Source organism: Antechinus flavipes, chromosome 1, assembly GCF_016432865.1.
Source record: "Antechinus flavipes isolate AdamAnt ecotype Samford, QLD, Australia chromosome 1, AdamAnt_v2, whole genome shotgun sequence".
Taxonomy (NCBI): Eukaryota; Metazoa; Chordata; class Mammalia; order Dasyuromorphia; family Dasyuridae; genus Antechinus; species Antechinus flavipes.
In genome coordinates this window covers 649,603,511-649,622,404 of record NC_067398.1, presented here as the reverse complement: position 1 = coordinate 649,622,404, position 18,894 = coordinate 649,603,511, and the positions used below count along the sequence as shown (strand labels likewise).

Below are 18,894 nucleotides of genomic sequence, written 5' to 3'. Positions count from 1 at the left end.
AGAGACTTACACTAACTGATGCTGAGTAAAATGAGCAGAATCAGGAGAACACTGCACACAGTTGTACGTGATAATCAGCTGTGATAGACTTGACTTTTTTCAATTATGAGGTGATTTAAGGTAATTTCGATAGCCTTGCAATGGAAAGTGCCATTTACATCTAGAGAGAAAGCTATGAACCTGAATGTGGATCAAAGCATAGTATTTTCACTTTTTATTGATGGTGGTTTGCTTGCTTGATTTTTATTTATTTATTTATTTATTTATTTTTTTGCACAGCATGATAAATAAGGAAATGGGTTTAGAAAAATTACACATGTTTAATTTGTATTGCTTGCTGTCTTAAGGAGGGGAAAGGGGAAAGAGAAAAAAAAGAAAAATTTTGAACACAAGATTTTACAAAGATGAATGCTGAATACATCTTTGCATGTATTTGGAAAAATAAAATACTATTAAAAACAAGACAAAACAAAAAATATGGGTGTTCCAAAGGGTGATCATGGTCTTTTCTTATGCTTCTATATTATTTTTCTTGATCTCATCAAATCCCTTGGATTTAATTCTTTTTTCTGTGTTGATGGTTCTTAGATCTAGTAATCCAGCTCTAAATTCACTACCCTCTAGGCTATCATCTCCAACTGTTGTCTCTCCAATTGCCACTATCAAGTGGATGTCCCATAGACATCTTAAACTCAATTTGTCCAAAATTAAACTCCTTCTTTTTTCCCCTCAGACTTTCCCCTCACTATAACTTTCCTATTATTGGCTAGGGCAGGGCTTCTTAAACTTTTTCCACTTGCAATCTTGTTTCACTAAAAAATTTTTTACACTACCCCACATATATAGATATATAAAAATAGTTATACAAAGCAAGCATATACTAATAATAAATTATAATTTTGCAAACCCCTCCCCACCCATTCTGTTACACTACCCCATATGAGGTTACAAATCAAATTTAAGTACTTTTCGTCTAGGGCATCAGTCATTATCCCTATTTTATAGATAAGAAAGCTGAGGCCAACAGAGAATAAGTGACTTTTCCAGGATCACACAAACTAGTAAGTGTCTGAGTCAGGTTTTCCTGATTCCGGGTCTGGTACTTTATCTACTCTTCCAGCTCAATAAACTGCAGTGGCTCCCTATCACCTGCTGGATCAAATATAAACGTCCTTATTAACCTTGTCTTCCTGTACACACATCCGTCCAGTCTCCTTACATGTTATACCACTTTCTATCATGTGCCGTAGAATTCAGTGGTACTGTTTTTGGAGCAAGATGACTCCATCTCCTGATTCAGGGTGTTTTCATTGCCAAGCTCCAATGGCAAGCTCTTATTTCCACTTCTTGACTTCCCTGGCTTCCATTAAGTCTCAGTCCTTCTAAGTCTAGTCCCTTCTCTCTTTTGGTTATTTCCAACTTAATTTAGATACAGATATATTTTATTTGTACATAGTTATGATCTCTCCTTTTTGATTATAAGCTCCTTGACAGCTGGAAATTTTTTTTTAATCTTTCTATTTATCAACAGTTCTTAGAGTAGATACTTAATAAATGTTTATTTAGCTAACCAACTGATTAGAATCCTCATTGTATAGAGGTCAAAACATGAGTATATTTATGAATTATTTAAATTATTCATATCCCTATATAGTTACTGGAAACGCTGAGGATGGTAAAAATTCGTATCTCATGTTTGTATCAGGAGCAAGGTTGTATAAGTCAAGCTCTGATCACTCTATATTGACTTCATCTAGGTATAGCTAACCATCATGATACAGTTTTTTTCCACTGAAGTCATCCATGAGTGAGCCTTCTTGCACAAGTTTGGGAGAATCTAGAGTACCTAGATCATGGGAAATAGGTCATTAGACAACCCCTAGAAAAGGTGTTTATAGTGGCCAGAATTGCTTTACCAAAAACAGCTCTGTGGGTGTAGAATATCATATATATACACCACCACACACATTCAAATTACTGGTTTTGCTGAACTATTATTTCTTTTTTAATTGCTGGTTTAAAAGATGTCTCATTAGGGCAATATCCACATATGCATACACATAGATATGCATATGAATATATTTGTATGTGTTGAGTATATGTTGAGCTTTTGTATTTATATACATATTTAGAAATGAAAATTATATAAGAAACAAAGTAGTCAATAAAATTATTTTTAAAGAACAGCTTTTTTCAGAGTAACATTTCCTTTTTTGAAAATAATTGCTTAACTATAGATCAGGAAAATGCTATAGCTTTAATTTAATCTAGATTATAGGAAACTATTTGAGACAATATCTCTTACTATTCTCTTGTAGAAAATATGGAGAGATAGATGTTCATTCATCAATAACACAATTAAATGGATTGGACTCAAATTAATTATTATTTTTTGTTAATGCAAAGAAGGGAGCCAAGAAAAGTTGTCTCTTCCTTTGAAGGATATTGAGTGAGTAGCTTTTCCTGGCTCAGTGTCCAATCTAATTTGACCCATCACCTGGGACAGGACAGGCATATCCCTTAGCAAGCTGCTAAGGTGTGGAGTGTGTAGAACACTCTCCTACTCCATTACACATATTTAATAATATATATAATACATGTGAAATGAAGATAAGGCAGCTTAGGATGATGGGGTGATGGTGGAGGTGGTAGAACAACACAAGGAAGAACACTTGATCAGGGAAAGCTTCATGTAGAAAATGGTGATTGAACTGAGTCTTAAAGAAAACCAGCAATTCCAACAATAAAGAGGGACTAAACTCTAAGCATTGCTATTGGCCAAACCAGTGCAAAGCATGAAGAATCAGGCCATGGAGCATCATGTGTCCTGAATATGGATCAGGCTAGGTCACAAGATGCATTTGGTTAGGGCAATGGGGATAGGAATTAATGTGTAAGAAGAAAGTTTGAGAAGGGAAGAATTGGTGAGGTTGTGAAGAGATTTAAATGTCAGACAATTTTATATTCGCTCCTAAGAGTAATAGAATCATTGCGCATGAATGTGATACCGCATCTGTGTTTTAGGACAATCACTTTGAGCATTAGGTGGAAGATGAAGTGAAGTTGGGGGAGAGATTTGAGCTAGAAAGACAACTAGCTACTGGAGTGTATGGAGCTTGGGTATTAGAATCAGAAATACCCAGTTCAAATTCAGCCTCTAATACTTACTAGTTGTATAATCTTTGACAATTCATCTATTGTCTATCTTTATCTGAAAAATGGGGATAAAAACAGTCTTTGCTTCTCAGGGTTTTTGTGAGGCTCAAATGAGATAATATTTGTAAAGTGTTTTACAAACCTTAAAGCACTATATAAATGATAGGTATTATAATAATAATTAAAGATACTCCCCCTCATTGGGAGGTCTTCAGAGGTTGTATGACCGTTTGTCAGCAATGTTGTGGAAGGGACTGTTGATCAAGTACAGATTTCTCCCATGAGATCTTGTGAAAAGATCTGGTCCCTTTCTTCATGAATCTCACAGAGGGATGACATAAACCTAGACAATTATTATACAAAATTACTTTGCCTTGGCTTTTGACTTCCTTATTTCAGTCAATGACACCATCTTGTGTTCTTGTAGTTGCTCATACTGCCTCAGGTAGGGAAGTAGTTGAAAATATGGAAATCATATAGAGTGAAGTCATCTTGCAGAGAATTTTGATCGCCAAGCTAAGGACTCAGTATTTTAACTGGTCAGTCAGTCATTCATGCCCTCCCATGGAGAGCTTACACATGGCAATCATTCACAGGTTAGTCAGAAAAAGCAATACAAGGACTCTCTCGAGGTTTCCCTTAAGAATTTGAGAACTGATTGTAGGACAGGGAAGATACTGGCACAGGAACCCCAGAAGGGTGTGCTCTCATTAGAGAAGGTGCTATGCTTTATGAACAAAACAGCATTGAATTAGCTCAGAAGAGATGGGAGATTTGCAAAGTTAGAGAGTCCTCCCAAATGTTCCTAAGGACTATTTGTCCAACCTGTGGCAGAGCATCCCGAGCTTGTATTGATCTGATCAGCCGCAGTTGGACACTCTTAAACTCAATTCTAACATAATGATGTCATTTTGGTGCTCTTTGAGAATGAAGGACAAACATGTTTTCCCAAAACACTGGGTGTAAATAAGGGAGAGGCTGAAACCACACTTCCCCATAGCCCATAGGAAAGGGATGAAGGAAAGGGATGTTCACTCTCTTAGATTCATGTACTAGAAGCCAGGAAAGCAAGGTAGATGGTAAGAAAGATCCATTTCCCAGCTCACCATCCCAAGAGAAGTTACAAGAACCAGTAGTCTCAGGAATTCTGGATTTTCTTTTCTCGAGCTCACTCCTATTTCCCTCATGTAATTCCAGAAACTAAAAGTCAGTGGAAGGAAGCCACGAGGAAAATGGTAGCTTTCAGCATACAGATTATCTTTCTCCCTTCCTGGTGTGTGGCTTGTCCCCAAAGCTCCTTTGTTGTCTTGTTCCCTCTCCTTCCTAGAGACAATAAGGACAGTGTCACTTCTGGGGGAGTATCTCACAGAGATTTCTCTATTTGTCTGGTGGAAACCTCCCAAGTCCTAGAGTCTCCACAGAGATGAAAAGAGAAGAAATGCAAAAAGACTAATGACAGAAGTCACTTGGATGGAGGACTTAAGGGAAAACATTTAATCCATTTGTCTGTAGAGCTATGAACTGGTTGGTCTAGCCCTGCTGGAAAACAGTTTAGAACTATAAAAGTAAAACTTTGGATACCCTTCAGCCCCACAAAAGCACAACTAGCCTATATTCCAAAGATATTAAAGGGGGGGGGGGAGGAAAAAAGGAAAAAGACTCATATTACATTATCAACTGAGGGTGTACCATGCCTGAGGTATCCACCAGGTGGTATTCTCTTCCAGTGACCAGCTAAGTGGACTTATTGGAGTCTCCCTTACATATGTCTGAGAAGTACAAGATCAAGAAGGGTCTGATTAGCTGAGCAGTTTAAAGACCATATAGGCTGATTTTGGCATTGAAATGAATAGATATTATGCAATGTTGATCGAGATCATTAAAAACAGGATATGTATGGCTATCACTACTGTGTATCTCTGTCAAAATACCTCCACACTTACAGGACACAGATATTCAGCATGCTTAGGCCACATAATTAACACAGAAAAAAATGAAAGAAAACAAATGGCTGAAGTTTCTACATAAAACCTTCTGTATAGCCATCTTCCAAAATTCCTCCAAAACTCTGTGACCTATGTAGGTCATAGAAAGGGAATGAGAAGACTAGAAGTTGCAAGAATGGAGCCCTTTCCTACTGTCTACACCATCACCCACTTCCGATAGCTGCCAGTCCCTGCTGCTTTGGGTCTGCCTCTTATGTACTTATCTTTACCCTCTCACTTACTAACTGTGCTCTGAGTTATATTACTTTTCTAAGTCTTTTCTGTCTTAAAATGCTGTGGATTTGGGCAGCATTGGTTTACAGCCTTGGCTCCTCCTCCCCTAGTCCTACTTGTTCATTTCTAATCGAACAATAATATCCCATAACATTCATATACCATAACTTATTCAGACATTTTCCAATGATGGGCATCCACTCAGTTTCCAGTTTCTGGCCACTACAAAAAGGGCTGCCATAAACATTCTTGCATATGTGGGTCCCTTTCCCTTTCTCTTTGAGATCCCTATTTCTTTGGGATATATGCCCAGTAGAAAAACTGCTGGATCAAAAGGTATGCACATTTTGATAGCCCTTTGGGCATAATTCCAAATTGCTCTCCAGAATGGTTGTATGCCTCCACAATTCCACCAACAATGTATTAGTGTCCCAGTTTTCCCACATTCTCTCCAACATCTTTTCCCATCATCTTAGCCAATCTGAGAGGTGTATATCAGTATCTCAGAGTTATTTGAATTTGCATTTCTCTGATCAATAATGATTTAGAGCACCTTTTCATATAACATATATATATATATACATATATATTTTTATTATAGCTTTTTATTTACAAGATATATGAATGGGTAATTTTTCAGCACTAACAATTGCAAAACTTTTTGTTCCAACTTTTCTCCTCCTTCCCCCGACCCCTTCCCCCAGATGGCAGGTTGACCAATACATGTTAAATATGTTAAAGTCTAAATTAAATACAAAACATGTATACATGTCCAAATAGTTATTTTGCTGTACAGAAAGAATCAGACTTTGAAATATTGTACAATTAGCCTGTGAAGGAAATAAAAAATTCAAGCAGACAAAAATAGAGGGATTGGGAATTCTATGTAGTGATTCATAGTAATCTCCCAGAGTTTTTTCACTGAGTGTAGCTAGTTCAATTCATTACTGCTCTATTGGAACTGATTTGGTTCATTTCATTGTTGAAGATGGCCATGTCCATCAGAATTGATCATCATATAGTATTGTTGTTGAAGTATATAATAATCTCCTGGTCCTGCTCATTTCACTCAGATCAGTTCATAACATATATATTTTTTAACATGTTTAACATATATTGGATTACTTGCCAGGAAAATTTGGAACACAAGGTTTTCCAAGGGTCATTATTGAAAAATTATCCATGCATATGTTTTGAAAATAAAAAGCTTAAATAAAAAATTTTTTAAAATAAATTTTTATTTTCCCCCAGTTTATCTTTCTCAGAATTATTTATCATTATCAATCCGCAGCAAGAACAACAAAATAACCCAGAGGGAAAATAATGATAATGCAAATAGATGACAAGAATTTACAGAGGTTAAGGGGTTTGAATTTTCTTTATTAGGCAATGAGATCCATATATTTAAATATAAGGATGATATAATGATACACACACACACACACACACACACACACACACACACACACACTCTTATATACATAAGAATGTTCTCCCCAGAACAGAATACAAGGACTATAACACACACATTTTACAGATAGATAAACTGAGGCTAAGAAAACTAGTTAGTGACAGATTAGGGGCTCAGATCTAGGTTTTTGGACTCAGGCGCCAGTGCACAGAAAGACCATATTATAATTAGAACTGGAATAAAAGAGGAGTGAATGGGGGAAGATGACAGGTTTTGCAATATAAAGAAGCAGAAAGAACTCACTGCAAGTAATTTCTATTTTCTTAGTCAATGTTCAAGGACTAGCATCCCTAGTATAATCAGGGCTGTTCATCTGTAAAATAGGGAAAATAACATGCTGATGGCAGGGACTGGGGTGGGGGGTGGGGGGGGGGAGGAGCCAACCCTGTAAACTAATGCTCTCCAAATCTATAGCCCTTCAAGACAGATGGTAAAGATGAGCACAGTAGAGGCAGGTCCAAAGCAGCAGGGACTGGCAGCTATTGGAAGTAGCAGATGGTGTAGACAGAAGGGAAGATGGCTCCATTCTTGGCAGCTGGGCTAAACCAGATTGAGGGTGACCATGAGGTCTCAAACTCATTGGTGAGTTAGGGGGTATCTACCCCAAGCATGTGAAGACTTCCCTTAGCAAAACAGGCTGATTTATTCCAATATCCATGAAAGCAGCCGTGGAGTGCTTAGAGATTGATCAGATGTTGACGATGCCCGGATCATCCCATCTTCTTGACTTTTGTTTTGCCACGGGACTTCTATGACTTTGGAAGAGAGGTTAAGGCTGATGACTTCATGCAAATCTGTCTCACTTAAATCTTATGCATGTATAAGGTCAAGGTACCACCCTCTGAACTCAATGGTCCTCTTTGAAAACAAAAGACAAACAACAAGCATTTACTAAGTGCTGCGCTTAGAAAAAGGGACAAAAATTAGTCCCTGTTTCAATGAGTTTATAATCTGATGAGGGAGACAACATACAAACATATAAAGCAACATATATACATATATCATAAAAAGTAATTAATAGAGATCAGGTACTAGAATTAAGAGGGACTGGGAAAGGCTTCCTGCAGAAGGTGAGATTTTAATTGGGACTTAAAGGAAGAACATAGTAAGAGAGGAGGAGGGAGAATGTCCCAGGTAAAGGGAACAAAGAAAACGCTGGGTGGTAAGAGATGGGAGTGTTAGGCTTGTCAAAAAGCCCGGGGGCTGGCGTCACTGGATTGAAGAGTAGATTTCAGGAAGTAAGGCGGAAAGGAGACTGGAGAGACAGGAGGGGGGAGGTTATAAAGACTTGGAATGCCATTGGACATCCAGGTCCAGATGTCTGAAAAGCAGACAGGAGATTGAAGGTCAGAAGAGAGATGGGCTGATTAGGTAGACTCGAGAATAATCAGCATAGATACGGTAATCAAATTCTTAGTGAAGAATGAGGCAAGGTTCATTTCTGACAAGATGGAAATGTGGCACATTTGAGAGAAAAGTTTTGGACACCTGCTGCGGGGAGCGTGGTGGAGAATCAATTGGGGAAGAATACAAAGATTGATTGACTTCAGCCGCGGAGGCTCCAGTAGAAATCGGCATATAAATTCGTAGCGGCCCAGCTAGCTTGGGTGACCAAGTAAGGGTATAGGCTTAGCGCTAGAAAGAACCTTAGGGGCCCTCATTTTATAGGTGAGGAACCTCCTCCAGCTCAGTTCAGCAGCAGAGGCGTAGGAGTGGAAGGAGTTAATGACAGGGATGATTCTGGTTTAGCCAAAGAGTAAGCGAGGACAAGGGTAAGAGGTCCGAATGAAGCCAGAGCCGTGCTCCTGGTCACCAGGAGGACCTGGGAGAGATGAGATAGCAGGACGCACCCTCCCAGCACCTGCGGCCCGACTCCAGGCTTGGGGGGAGGGGAGAGGAGGGTCTTTCGGAAGGCCGGTATAAGAGAGCGGCGAGACTAACATCCGCGGCAGCCAATGGTCATTCGGTTCCCCCTCGCATTCTTTGTCTCCTAGTGTCCAAGCCGCAGGCGCGACCAGCCCACTCCTTCCAATTCCGCCCCTTTCTAGTCCTTCCCCATCCCCAGAGAGGAGTCTGTACTTAGAGCACAAGGAGAAGGGGGAGGAAGGTAGACAACAAGGGGAAAAAGAATGGCAAGCGGGACCACCAATGAAAAACAAGGCAGGGTCTGAAGACGCTGCAGGGAAACTACGCCAATAGGAAAGCTCCCCTACAAAATAGACTAATTAGTGAAGCGGGCACATAGGCTGTAAAAAATGACGAGCAGGAATAATAGCCAATAACTATGAAGGACGTGATGAGTGGCGGGGACCTCTACCAATGGGAACAGGTCAGTCAGTCTAGGGAGGAAAAGAAGAGCCCAATCATCAAAGCGAGATCCGTGGTGGGGGCGGGGCCGGGCCTAGCGGGCGCTTGTTGTTCTCGGGGTTGAGGGAGGCGGAGGCGGATTCCTCTGTGTGTCTGTCTCGAGCAGTGTTACCATTGTCGGGCGCTGAAGGCAGCCGGAGCCGGGTCGGCGGTGGGGCCATGTCGCGGAGGTCGCCCGCGCAGGCGGGCGGGACCCGGAGGAAAAGGCTGTCGTTGCGAAGTTTTCCTCGGATACAACGCGGCCCGAGCGGAGGCCGCAGCGTCGTAGCCCCCAGGGACTGAGGAGCCTCTCGGACCCCTGGATTTCCTGGTGCCCCGCAGCCGGACGTCCCAGCCAGGTTGGTATAGCCTACGCCTCGGTAGCTGTCCCTGGACTACAGCTCCCAGAAGCCTCCACCCCCTCCCTCCCTCTCGCTTTCCAGCGCCGCACGGCCTCCTGGGAGTTGTAGTTCCGGTAGGCGGGGCTTGACCTGGGGGTGTGCCCGGCCTGGGTTCCGGGAGGAGTGAGCTGGGAGCGGGCTCCAGTGAAGCTCCGGTTCCATTAGGTGCTAGCGTATGGAGCCTCCCCCTCCCTCTGGGGAGTCAAGACCGGTACCCTGGAAATCTCCAAGTGCTTTAAGCAACCTGGCGTATCAATCCAGGTAAAGGAGACCCGGCTCTACTCACTGGGAGTGGGGGGCTGGAGTAGAGGAGTGGGGGGGGAATGGAGGCGTGTTAGGTTGGTTGGTGACGGAGTCCCTCGGGTGTGGCTTTGGGTTGCTCTTTCTCCTCCCCTTGAGCAGCAGGTGTCCAGGCCCTCGGGCCCTGCCCGCCCCTTATGCTGGGCCTCTAGAGGTTCTTGGACAGCTTCCTACGCTGCCCCCTCCCCCACGGTCTCCAGGCTGAGCAGCGTCCTAGGGTGATAGTCGTAGCTGTTTGCACGTATCCGTACACACCGTATATGTGCAAGTCCACATCTATATATGCACATGCACACACACACACGCACACACATAGAGCGCAGGGAGGAAATGGCTGTCAAATAGTGAAGCTTCAGGAGATTGCTTGGGAGAGAAAAAGACACCCTAAACCGGACCTCTCCTCTGGGGTAAGGGGATCTTCCCTCTGTGACACGGGAGCTCTCCAAGAGGGGAGGGACTGGGGTTCTGGTGTCTTAAAGTTTAGATAGGGGAAGGGAGGTATATTTGCCCCAGGTTGGCACTTGGTCCTCCTGCCTGCTGTTCTCTCCACAAGTTCTGGGCCAGGGCCAGGGTTGTGCTTGTTTACAGTTTCTCCACTTACTAGGCAGGGAGGGAGGAGTGCCAGACTGGGAGTGGGGATGAAAGGCACAAGAAATCCTTTTTTTCTGGGACCTGAGGCTCTGTCATAGTAGGAGTAGGCAGTTGTGAAATTTTAACATGACCTTCCTTATTCCTTTCTCAAGCAAGACAACTCAGAACCACAGTGACATGTCCCATTTTCCCAACAGGTACATCTTTGCTGTCCTGACCCCAGGCCCTTGACTTCCCTGTCCCTGGTCCCTGCAGAAGATGAAGCTCTTAGAAAACTCCAGTTTTGAGGCGATCAACTCCCAATTAACTGTGGAGACAGGTGATGCTCACATCATTGGCAGGTGAGGCCCTCAGGGTTCATCTGCCCTAAGGGAAGGCACTTGATTTGAAAAGGGCCCTAAGGTTCCTTTCCCTGTAAAGGTAAAGAGAGGGCTGTGTGGTTAGTGACTCCACCCACCCATTTCCTTCCTCTCTTTTTATCACCCCCCCCCCCCCTACCATTTCACTTACTTCAGCTTTTAAATCTTGTTTGTAAAGCCAGGTACTCTTGACTCCCTAAAATATGTTAAAGGAATGAAGATTCTACAAGAATTAGCCCTAGAATCCAGTTAAGCTAAACATAGTGGAAGGGAATGGTGAATGGTGTCAAAACAATAGACTTCCTGGGAGCCACATGTTGACTTAGTTTTAAAATGTAGCATTGTCTCTCTTTTAGTATATTTTTATTTTGTTAAATATTTCCCAGTAACATTTTAATCTGGTTTGGATTACATTTGGAAAAACTTCAAACTATCATGTATCTGACACCTCTGGTATAGTAGAGTACTAGTCTTAGAATCTGAAGCAACTGGGTTCAAATCTAGTTTTTGACAATGGGTGATACACTCTAGATCTTGGTTTTGTCATCCATAAAAGGAGGATCTTGTACTAGATGGGCTCCAAAATCTCTTCCAGCTCTACCTATGATCCCTTAAAACCCTATATTTGATTGACATCTATCCCCTGTGTATGTGTCCATGCAGTTATCTATCTTTCATATGTAACTAGCCTCCTTATTTGTGTCTAGATTTATAACCTTTTCTCTATTACTGTTTATTCTCATTTTCTATCCCCTTGAGTGTGCCCAGGCCTATTTCAGATTCCTCAATTACATCAGCTCACAAAATGTTAATGTTAGAAAGGTACCTTGGAGACCATTGAGTTCAATCTCTCTCTCTCTCCTCTCTTCCTTTCCCTTCTACTTCCCTCTATCTCTTCTCCCTTTCCTATCCTCTTGGCCCCTTCCTTCTCCTCTCAGAATTTTATAGCTTGAACAGTTGAGGAAGCTAAACTTCAGTTCATCAAAGTTTTATTAAACCCCCCCCTTTTTTTTTTTCAGAATGTTTTGCTAGGTGCTGAGGGAAGACATTAAATACATAATTTAGTTAACTAACATTTGTCAAGTGCTAGGAATTAAAAGATAAAATCATAATAGTCCAACAGAGAGTCTGTAATCTGTGGAGAAAATAATGTGTCTAAATTTGAAGTAATTTGAATAGGACTTGGGGAATCAAGACCCAACTTCAAAGAGGAGATAACATTTGAGTTTAAAGGAATCTAAGGAATAAAAGAGCTGCCATTTTAATGGTAGGGGTTGGTTTGTTCAAGTACTTGGAGACAGGAGATGGAATGCCAACTTTTTGGAAAACCTTGTGTGTGGTTCAGATACCATTTAATAAAAAAGCTGGAGAGATCTCTAGAAGCAAAGCAAAGTTTATTATACGTTCTCCCGAGAATCCTGCATCCCATCCTGCAGATAATCGAAGGGAGGAGGCACTGTAGGGGGCAGGGTCAACACTTTTAATCCCTAACACAAATACCCCCTCCCACTACTGACCCTCATCCTTATTGGCTGAGTATCTTACATTCTAAAGGGGGAACTGTCCAAGAAATTGAACTTGACCAATAAGTACATAGTTGCCCATATTTGATCGAAACAAAGACACTGATGTCATAGGAGGATAACAAGAAGGAGACTTAGTATTCCCTTAGGATGATAACAGGGACGGGGCTTAAATATGCCCTTGACTTAATGCTTAAAGTCCATCAGGCCTACTCAAACTTTGAAATAGATGAAGCCTTACTCGATTTTCACAACTGTCTTGAAAGATCTCACCTCATTTCATTGACTTGTAATACCATTTTGATTGGAATGTAGCATGACTGGGGAATAATGAGCTAGGAAGTTAATATGGTTAGGGAGCCCTTGAAGACTTGAACAAGGGAGTGATATGATCAGGACAAAATAATCCTAGAAAAATTATTTTGGCATCTCTTGGAGGATTAGATAGAGGAAAGATCAGAAGTAGAGAGATCAATTATTAACAATTATCACTATTAACAGTTCAGGCAAAAGGTAATGAGACCTAGCTGTGGTAATGGTAAGTGAAGTGAAGAGTACTGACTAGATGTTATGGAGGTAGAGTTGGCCCCTGGTTGCTTGTAGGATAGGGAAAGATCAAAGATGATTCTGAGATTGTAAACTTGGGAGATGGTAGTATCCTTCACTGAGATAGGGAAGTTAGGGGAAAGAAGAGGAGTTCAATTTTGGGCATTCAGAGTTTGAGATGTTTATGGAATGTGAAAAAAGAGATGTTCGGCAGATAATTCAGTGTTGCATTTGGAAATGGAGGAAACAGATAAATGGGGATATGTTATGTTTGGAGTTATCTGTCTGCTTATGATAATTGAACTCATAGAAACTGATAAGTCACTAAAGAAGAAAATACAGAAAGAAAGGAATATCTATCTGTGACTGCCTTGGAGGACACACCCATGGTTAAAGGAGGGAGATTGAAGATGAATAAGCAAAGATGTAGGCAGGTAAGAAATAAACCTTGAAAGATTGGAGAGGCCAAGGAAGGAAGGGAAAGATGGTCAGCAATGAATTGCAGGAGGTCAAAGAAATAGCCATCGCATTTGAAATAGACAGCATAGCAATGAGAGAAAGGCAAGACAATAGTTTGAGGAGATCGCAGAGTCAAGTTTAGGTTTTTAAGGATTGGTGGTGCTTGAACATTTTTTAAGGTAGCAAATAAGAAACTTGTAGAGATAAGGAAATTGAAGATAAAAGAAAAGGAATGATTGGGTTTTACTCCTGGAGGCAAGGGTGGAGGGCAGAAGCAGAAAGCTTTGCCTTGACAAACAGGGCCATTTCTTTAGAGACTCAAAGAAGTAACAGAAAATGAAGATTATATAATAGTAGTTTTGAGATATGGAGGAGAATTGATAGTAGTCTCAATTTTCTCAGTAAAATAAGTCAGTGAGGTGATTTGATGAGAGGAGGGAGATATAAAGTAGGAAATTCAAGGAAATTGAGAAGAGTTGCTCTAGAGAATGTGGTAAAAGGATCACCATGCAGTAGTGAACAGGTCCCACTTGAGACCATCCTACTTCAGGTCCTTATCATTTGACTTCCCAAGTTTTTTGGCTCTTCCTCTCTCCTTCCTCCAAAACATCCTTAGTATCTGAAGTAATTTTCTTTACACGTTGATATGTTCATGTTACTCCTATGTTCAAAAATCTTAATTGGTGCCCTCAAATCAAAATCAGACTCTCCATCCTATTCTATAGAGCCCTTCATAACCTGCTTTCATTTTGCCTTTCCAGTCTTATTTTATGTTATTCCTATGTATGCTATCTATATTCCCACAAAACTGAACTCTTTTCTAAACATACCCTATACCAGAATCCTTTTTTATTTTTCCTTTATTCAGACAGTTCCCTCTGTTCTTCTTTCCCACTCTTTATCAGTGGAATTCCTGGCTGTTCTTTCCACCTCAACTCAAATGCATCTCTGGTGGATCATAGATTTAGGGCTGCAAAGAAGATTAAATCTATTGCTGGTATTTTGTTTTATAACTCCATAAGGTGCTTTTATTATTGTAAATTGTAAAATACAAATATTGTATTGTAATTTTTATAAATTGTCTCCATTTGTGTTTTATCTTTCTACTTGACCCAAGCTCCTGGAGGATAGGAACCAATTTTGTATCTTTTTCATTGCCCAATTGTTCATTGAATAAATGATTATAACCTTGGAGAATGAATTTAGGGGAATGGGGGATACATCCTGGAAGAAGTGGAAGCCATTTGAATTGGGCTTTAAGAAAGGGATTAATAGGCATCACTCCAAGTAAAAATATGAACCAAAAGCAGGAAACTGATATTTGTGTAGGAGATGGTGAATTGTTCACAGGCTCACCATGTTAATTAGTACAGATTTCATACTTGTTCTCGAATTAGGGGAAAATACTTTGGACTGTAGATTGGAAGGATTTGGGTTCAAACTCTGACAATTACTAGTTGTATAACTAATCCTGGTCAGGTCACTTAACTTCCCTGTACCTCAGCTTCCTTTTTGTCCCTATATGATCTATTTCTTAGGACTTTGGGGAGAAAAACTTCAAAACTTTAGAAATATGGGTGGTTATGATTTGTTTCCTGTCTTCTAGTCCTGTGCTCTTTACATTCTCCACCCTCATCTGTGGATCTCTCCCCCTTCCCCTCAGGATCGAGAGTTACTCCTGTAAGATGGCAGGGGACGACAAGCATATGTTCAAGCAATTCTGCCAGGAGGGCCGGCCCCATGTACTAGAGGCTCTGTCGCCCCCCCAGACCTCTGGCCTCAGCCCCAGCAGGTATGGTCTGTCCTATAGGAAAGATGGGTTCTCCAAGCCCCAGGGGAAGGGTACCCAGGGATTCTGAATGTGGGGGGTGGTCACAAGTGGGGTAAGAAAGATGACAGGGCCATTTCCCTGGCAGGCTGAGCAAGAGCCAGGGAGGAGAAGAAGAAGGGCCACTGAGTGATAAGTGCAGCCGAAAGACCCTCTTCTATCTGATTGCCACTCTCAATGAGTCTTTCAGGCCTGATTATGACTTCAGTACTGCTAAGAGCCACGAGTTCAGCCGAGAACCAAGCCTCAACTGGGTGAGAGAGGAGGCATGGGGGGAGGGGGTAGAGTGGGGCTGGTCCTTTTCTTAGGTGGGGCAGAGCCTATGTGTTGGGGGGAGTTGTGACCTTAATGGTGGGTGGACAGCTAGAACTGGCCCCTCTCTCACATTTTTGTCCTCTGGCTGGCTTATGTTGGGGATGAACAAAATATTCTTGTCATTATTCCTCCCTCTCCATGCCTGTCCAGGTGGTGAACTCAGTAAATTGCAGCCTGTTCTCTGCAGTTCGTGAGGACTTTACTGCCCTGAAGCCCCAGCTCTGGAATGCAGTGGATGAAGAGATTTGCCTGTCTGAGTGTGATATCTACAGGTGGGGATCCAAGAGGGATTTGAAAGTCAGTCAGAGCATATACAGGGAACCATTAGGGGGTTTATGCTCTTGGCTACACCTTAGAAGCCTTTGCTTACATCATCATTCAGGTCTGGCTCATTCTATACTAGACCATCTTCTCTTTTTTATACTTTTGTGGTGTCCTGGACCCTTTGACAGTCTGGTGAAGTCTGTGGACCTCTTCTAATGTTTTTGAATGTACAAAATAAAATCCATGAGATTACAAAAGAAACCAATTATGTTGAAGTATAGTTATCAAAATATTTTTTAAAAACAAATACAAGTATCAAGTTAAGATCCCTTGTTCTGAATACTTGGCATCTTACCAACTTATCAACTAGTCTTTTTCTCAAAACCACCCTTCCTTTTTGTAAGTTTTCTCTATCTACCAAGGCCACTCTTGTCTTTCCAGTCACCCGGGTTCATCACCTTATAGTCATCGTCAACTTGTCCTTTTCCTTCATTTCCCATGTTCAATCAGTTGCCAACTCTTCCAATTTTCCTCCTCTTGTAACATTATCCAATCCCATATTTCTATTATGTAGTCCTCACTTTTGTCATGATGGCTTAGGCCTTCATCTCTGACTATGGCAGTAGTTTTCTAATTGGTCTGTGTGCATCCTGTTTCTTCCCTCTCTACAATTACAGAGTTGATATTTTTAAGACCAATCTGACTGTTCATTCCCTACCCAGGAAGACCCGGTGTTTTCCTGTTACCTCTCAGATAAAATAAAAACTGTTTAACGTTTTAAACTCTTCTTCATTAAGAGCCCAGTCCATCTTTGCATACTGGCTTCCCATCGCCCTCACGATGAGCCTTCTCTCTTCCATCTTCAGTTTGGGTGCCTTCCTATGAAGTGACTGACACCCCCCTCCTTCCCATTCCCACCTCTTCTAGTCTCCAGGACAAGACTTTCTTCAGGGCTCAAATTTCAGGGGGCATTTGCTGTGCAAGCCGAGCCTTTGATTGTTGGGTAGTTTATTGGCATTTTCATCACCTAGAAATGACTTGTATTTGTATTGAGTGTTTATTTAATGTTATACATATTTCCCCCAGTAGACTATAAGCTCTCTGACATCGTTTGTGTGCTCACTATCCAATATGCCTGGCTTGGAGTAGACACTTAATGAATTGAAGCCACATGGTTTTCATTCTTCTCTCTTGTTTGGGGCTCTCTCAGCCCAAATAATATTCATGGGGAGTGGGAGGTGTTCAGGTACCCAAGGGGATCTCTAACCTTGTCCCACCCCACACACCCCCCCAGCTACAATCCTGACCTGGATTCTGACCCCTTTGGTGAAGATGGCAGCCTCTGGTCCTTCAACTACTTTTTCTACAACAAGCGACTCAAGCGCATTGTTTTCTTCAGCTGCCGATCGATCAGGTCTGCACCAGTGTCCCTGCCCTCAGCTCTTCTGGGGCCACTTGGACTGTGTATGTATGGGGGAAAGGGGTCTCAGGGCTGGAAGGGACTCCTAAGGCCATGTCTCCCCTGCTCCCACAGTGGCTCCACATACACTCGATCAGAGGCTGGCCATGAATTGGACATGGACTTGGGAGAGGAGGAAGAGGAAGAGGAGGAAGAAAGAGGGGGTAGCAGCAGCGAGGGGGCAACAGAGGAGCCCAGCACCATGGAGGACAGGTTTGCCTTCAGGATTGGGGCCACTTTGCAATCCGTATTCTCTTGCCCTGGCTCGTCCGTGAAGGGGAGAAGTTTCAATAACCTGACTTTTCTCTCCTTGGCTCCCATCCCTTGATAACTGTCCTTGTCCCAGACCCTTCAAGAGCTCACACCTGTCTTTGGTGATGCTGCTCCTACCTCAGCTTTTAGGGCTTTGACCAGCTCAATTCCTTTCTCCCCCCTTGTTGGTCTCCTGCTAATGTCCTTATGTCCTCTCTTCTCAGGCTCCAGGTGATCTGCATGTGAGAGGTACAGGAACCACTCATCTTCACTGCTCTTGAGCGGGGACTTTTCCTGTCTGCTCCATCCCCTTGGGCCCCCCAGTTGGCCATCCCTCTGCAACCAGCTGGGCTTAGCCCTCCTTGCACTTTGGCTCCAGACTGTGAGCAACTGACTCTCCCCGAACTTTTCCCACTCCTCCAGAACCAGCACCAGAGCCCCTGCCTTCTCCCTCATGCTGCCTAGCCCTGGACTCTTGAGGAAAGGATCGAGTCCCATTGACTGTCCTTGGAGGTGTCAGGGCGAGCTTTGACCTGCACCCTCTGGCTCCCAGATTGTATTTTTATATTTTGTACAGGGGCGCTTGCCCCTATTTTCCCCACCACACTCCACCCCACATCCCTGGGGACAGGTGGGGGCTGTCCTCTGGGCCTGCTGATAGCTGGTCTGAACTCTGGGTGTAGCCTTCACCTAGTGGTGCCGGGGCAAGGCAGGACGGGACCCAGGCCCCAGGCCCCTCCTACCTCGGCCCAGCCCTGAGGGGCAGCCAGTGTGCACTGAGGGGTCACTTTGCTGCAGCTCTGTGTTTGTCTCCAATAAAGTTTCTGTGACTAAGCTCTGAGTGCCTGGGCTGGGGGGGATAAAATAGCTAGATGCAACTGGGGTGGAGATGGCAAGGGAGAGGGATGAGACCACGAGCCAGCGGCAGAGGCCCAGCTCCATTGGCTGCGTAGTGTCTTCGTGCCCGGCCGGAGGCTTCCTCACCTCCTCGAACACAAGTCTCGCTTAGAGGGGGGAGGGGTCTGGCTCATCGGGTGTCCTAGCAGCCAGCCAAAGAAGGGTGGAACGGTAGGAGTGACCGGTACTGGACTCTCGCCGTAGGTGAATTCTAGTGGAATGGGATCAAGCCTAAAAACATCGAGAAATTTGTAAAAGCAAGACTATTGGGCGAGTAAAGTATATAAGTGGTTCGCCACTGTAACGAAAAAAACGCTGCCTTGAGGACTGCGGGGTTACGGTCACATATGACCTCAATCTGCCCCGGGATTGGACACTGCTAAGGGAGGAGTTACAGAGAAGGGTGTGGCTACGCCGGGTGCAGGCCTGTGGTGGCGCTTTGGAGGGGCTCTGAGGAGACGGTATCGGAAAACTGAGGGGGGCCGGGTCGCGGGATTCGGCGCTGCAA

General features: G+C 42.9%; 1 protein-coding gene across 2 annotated transcripts; it reads left to right on the top strand.

Moving 5' to 3' along the window:
• Positions 1-9,286: 9,286 nt before the first annotated feature.
• On the top strand, positions 9,287-18,323 carry MAF1 (MAF1 homolog, negative regulator of RNA polymerase III). 2 transcript variants are annotated; one of them, XM_051971325.1, is made up of 8 exons: positions 9,287-9,551; positions 10,682-10,825; positions 15,035-15,163; positions 15,288-15,453; positions 15,665-15,786; positions 17,073-17,192; positions 17,313-17,450; positions 17,714-18,323. In XM_051971325.1, exons 2-8 carry the CDS (start codon positions 10,743-10,745, stop codon positions 17,733-17,735), a joined length of 780 nt encoding a protein of 259 aa, XP_051827285.1. In that variant the 5' UTR covers positions 9,287-9,551; positions 10,682-10,742; the 3' UTR covers positions 17,736-18,323. The 2 variants fall into 2 exon arrangements, with proteins under 2 accessions (XP_051827285.1, XP_051827287.1); XM_051971327.1 differs by lacking the exon at positions 9,287-9,551 and adding an exon at positions 9,743-9,854.
• The last annotated feature ends 571 nt before the right edge of the window (positions 18,324-18,894 follow it).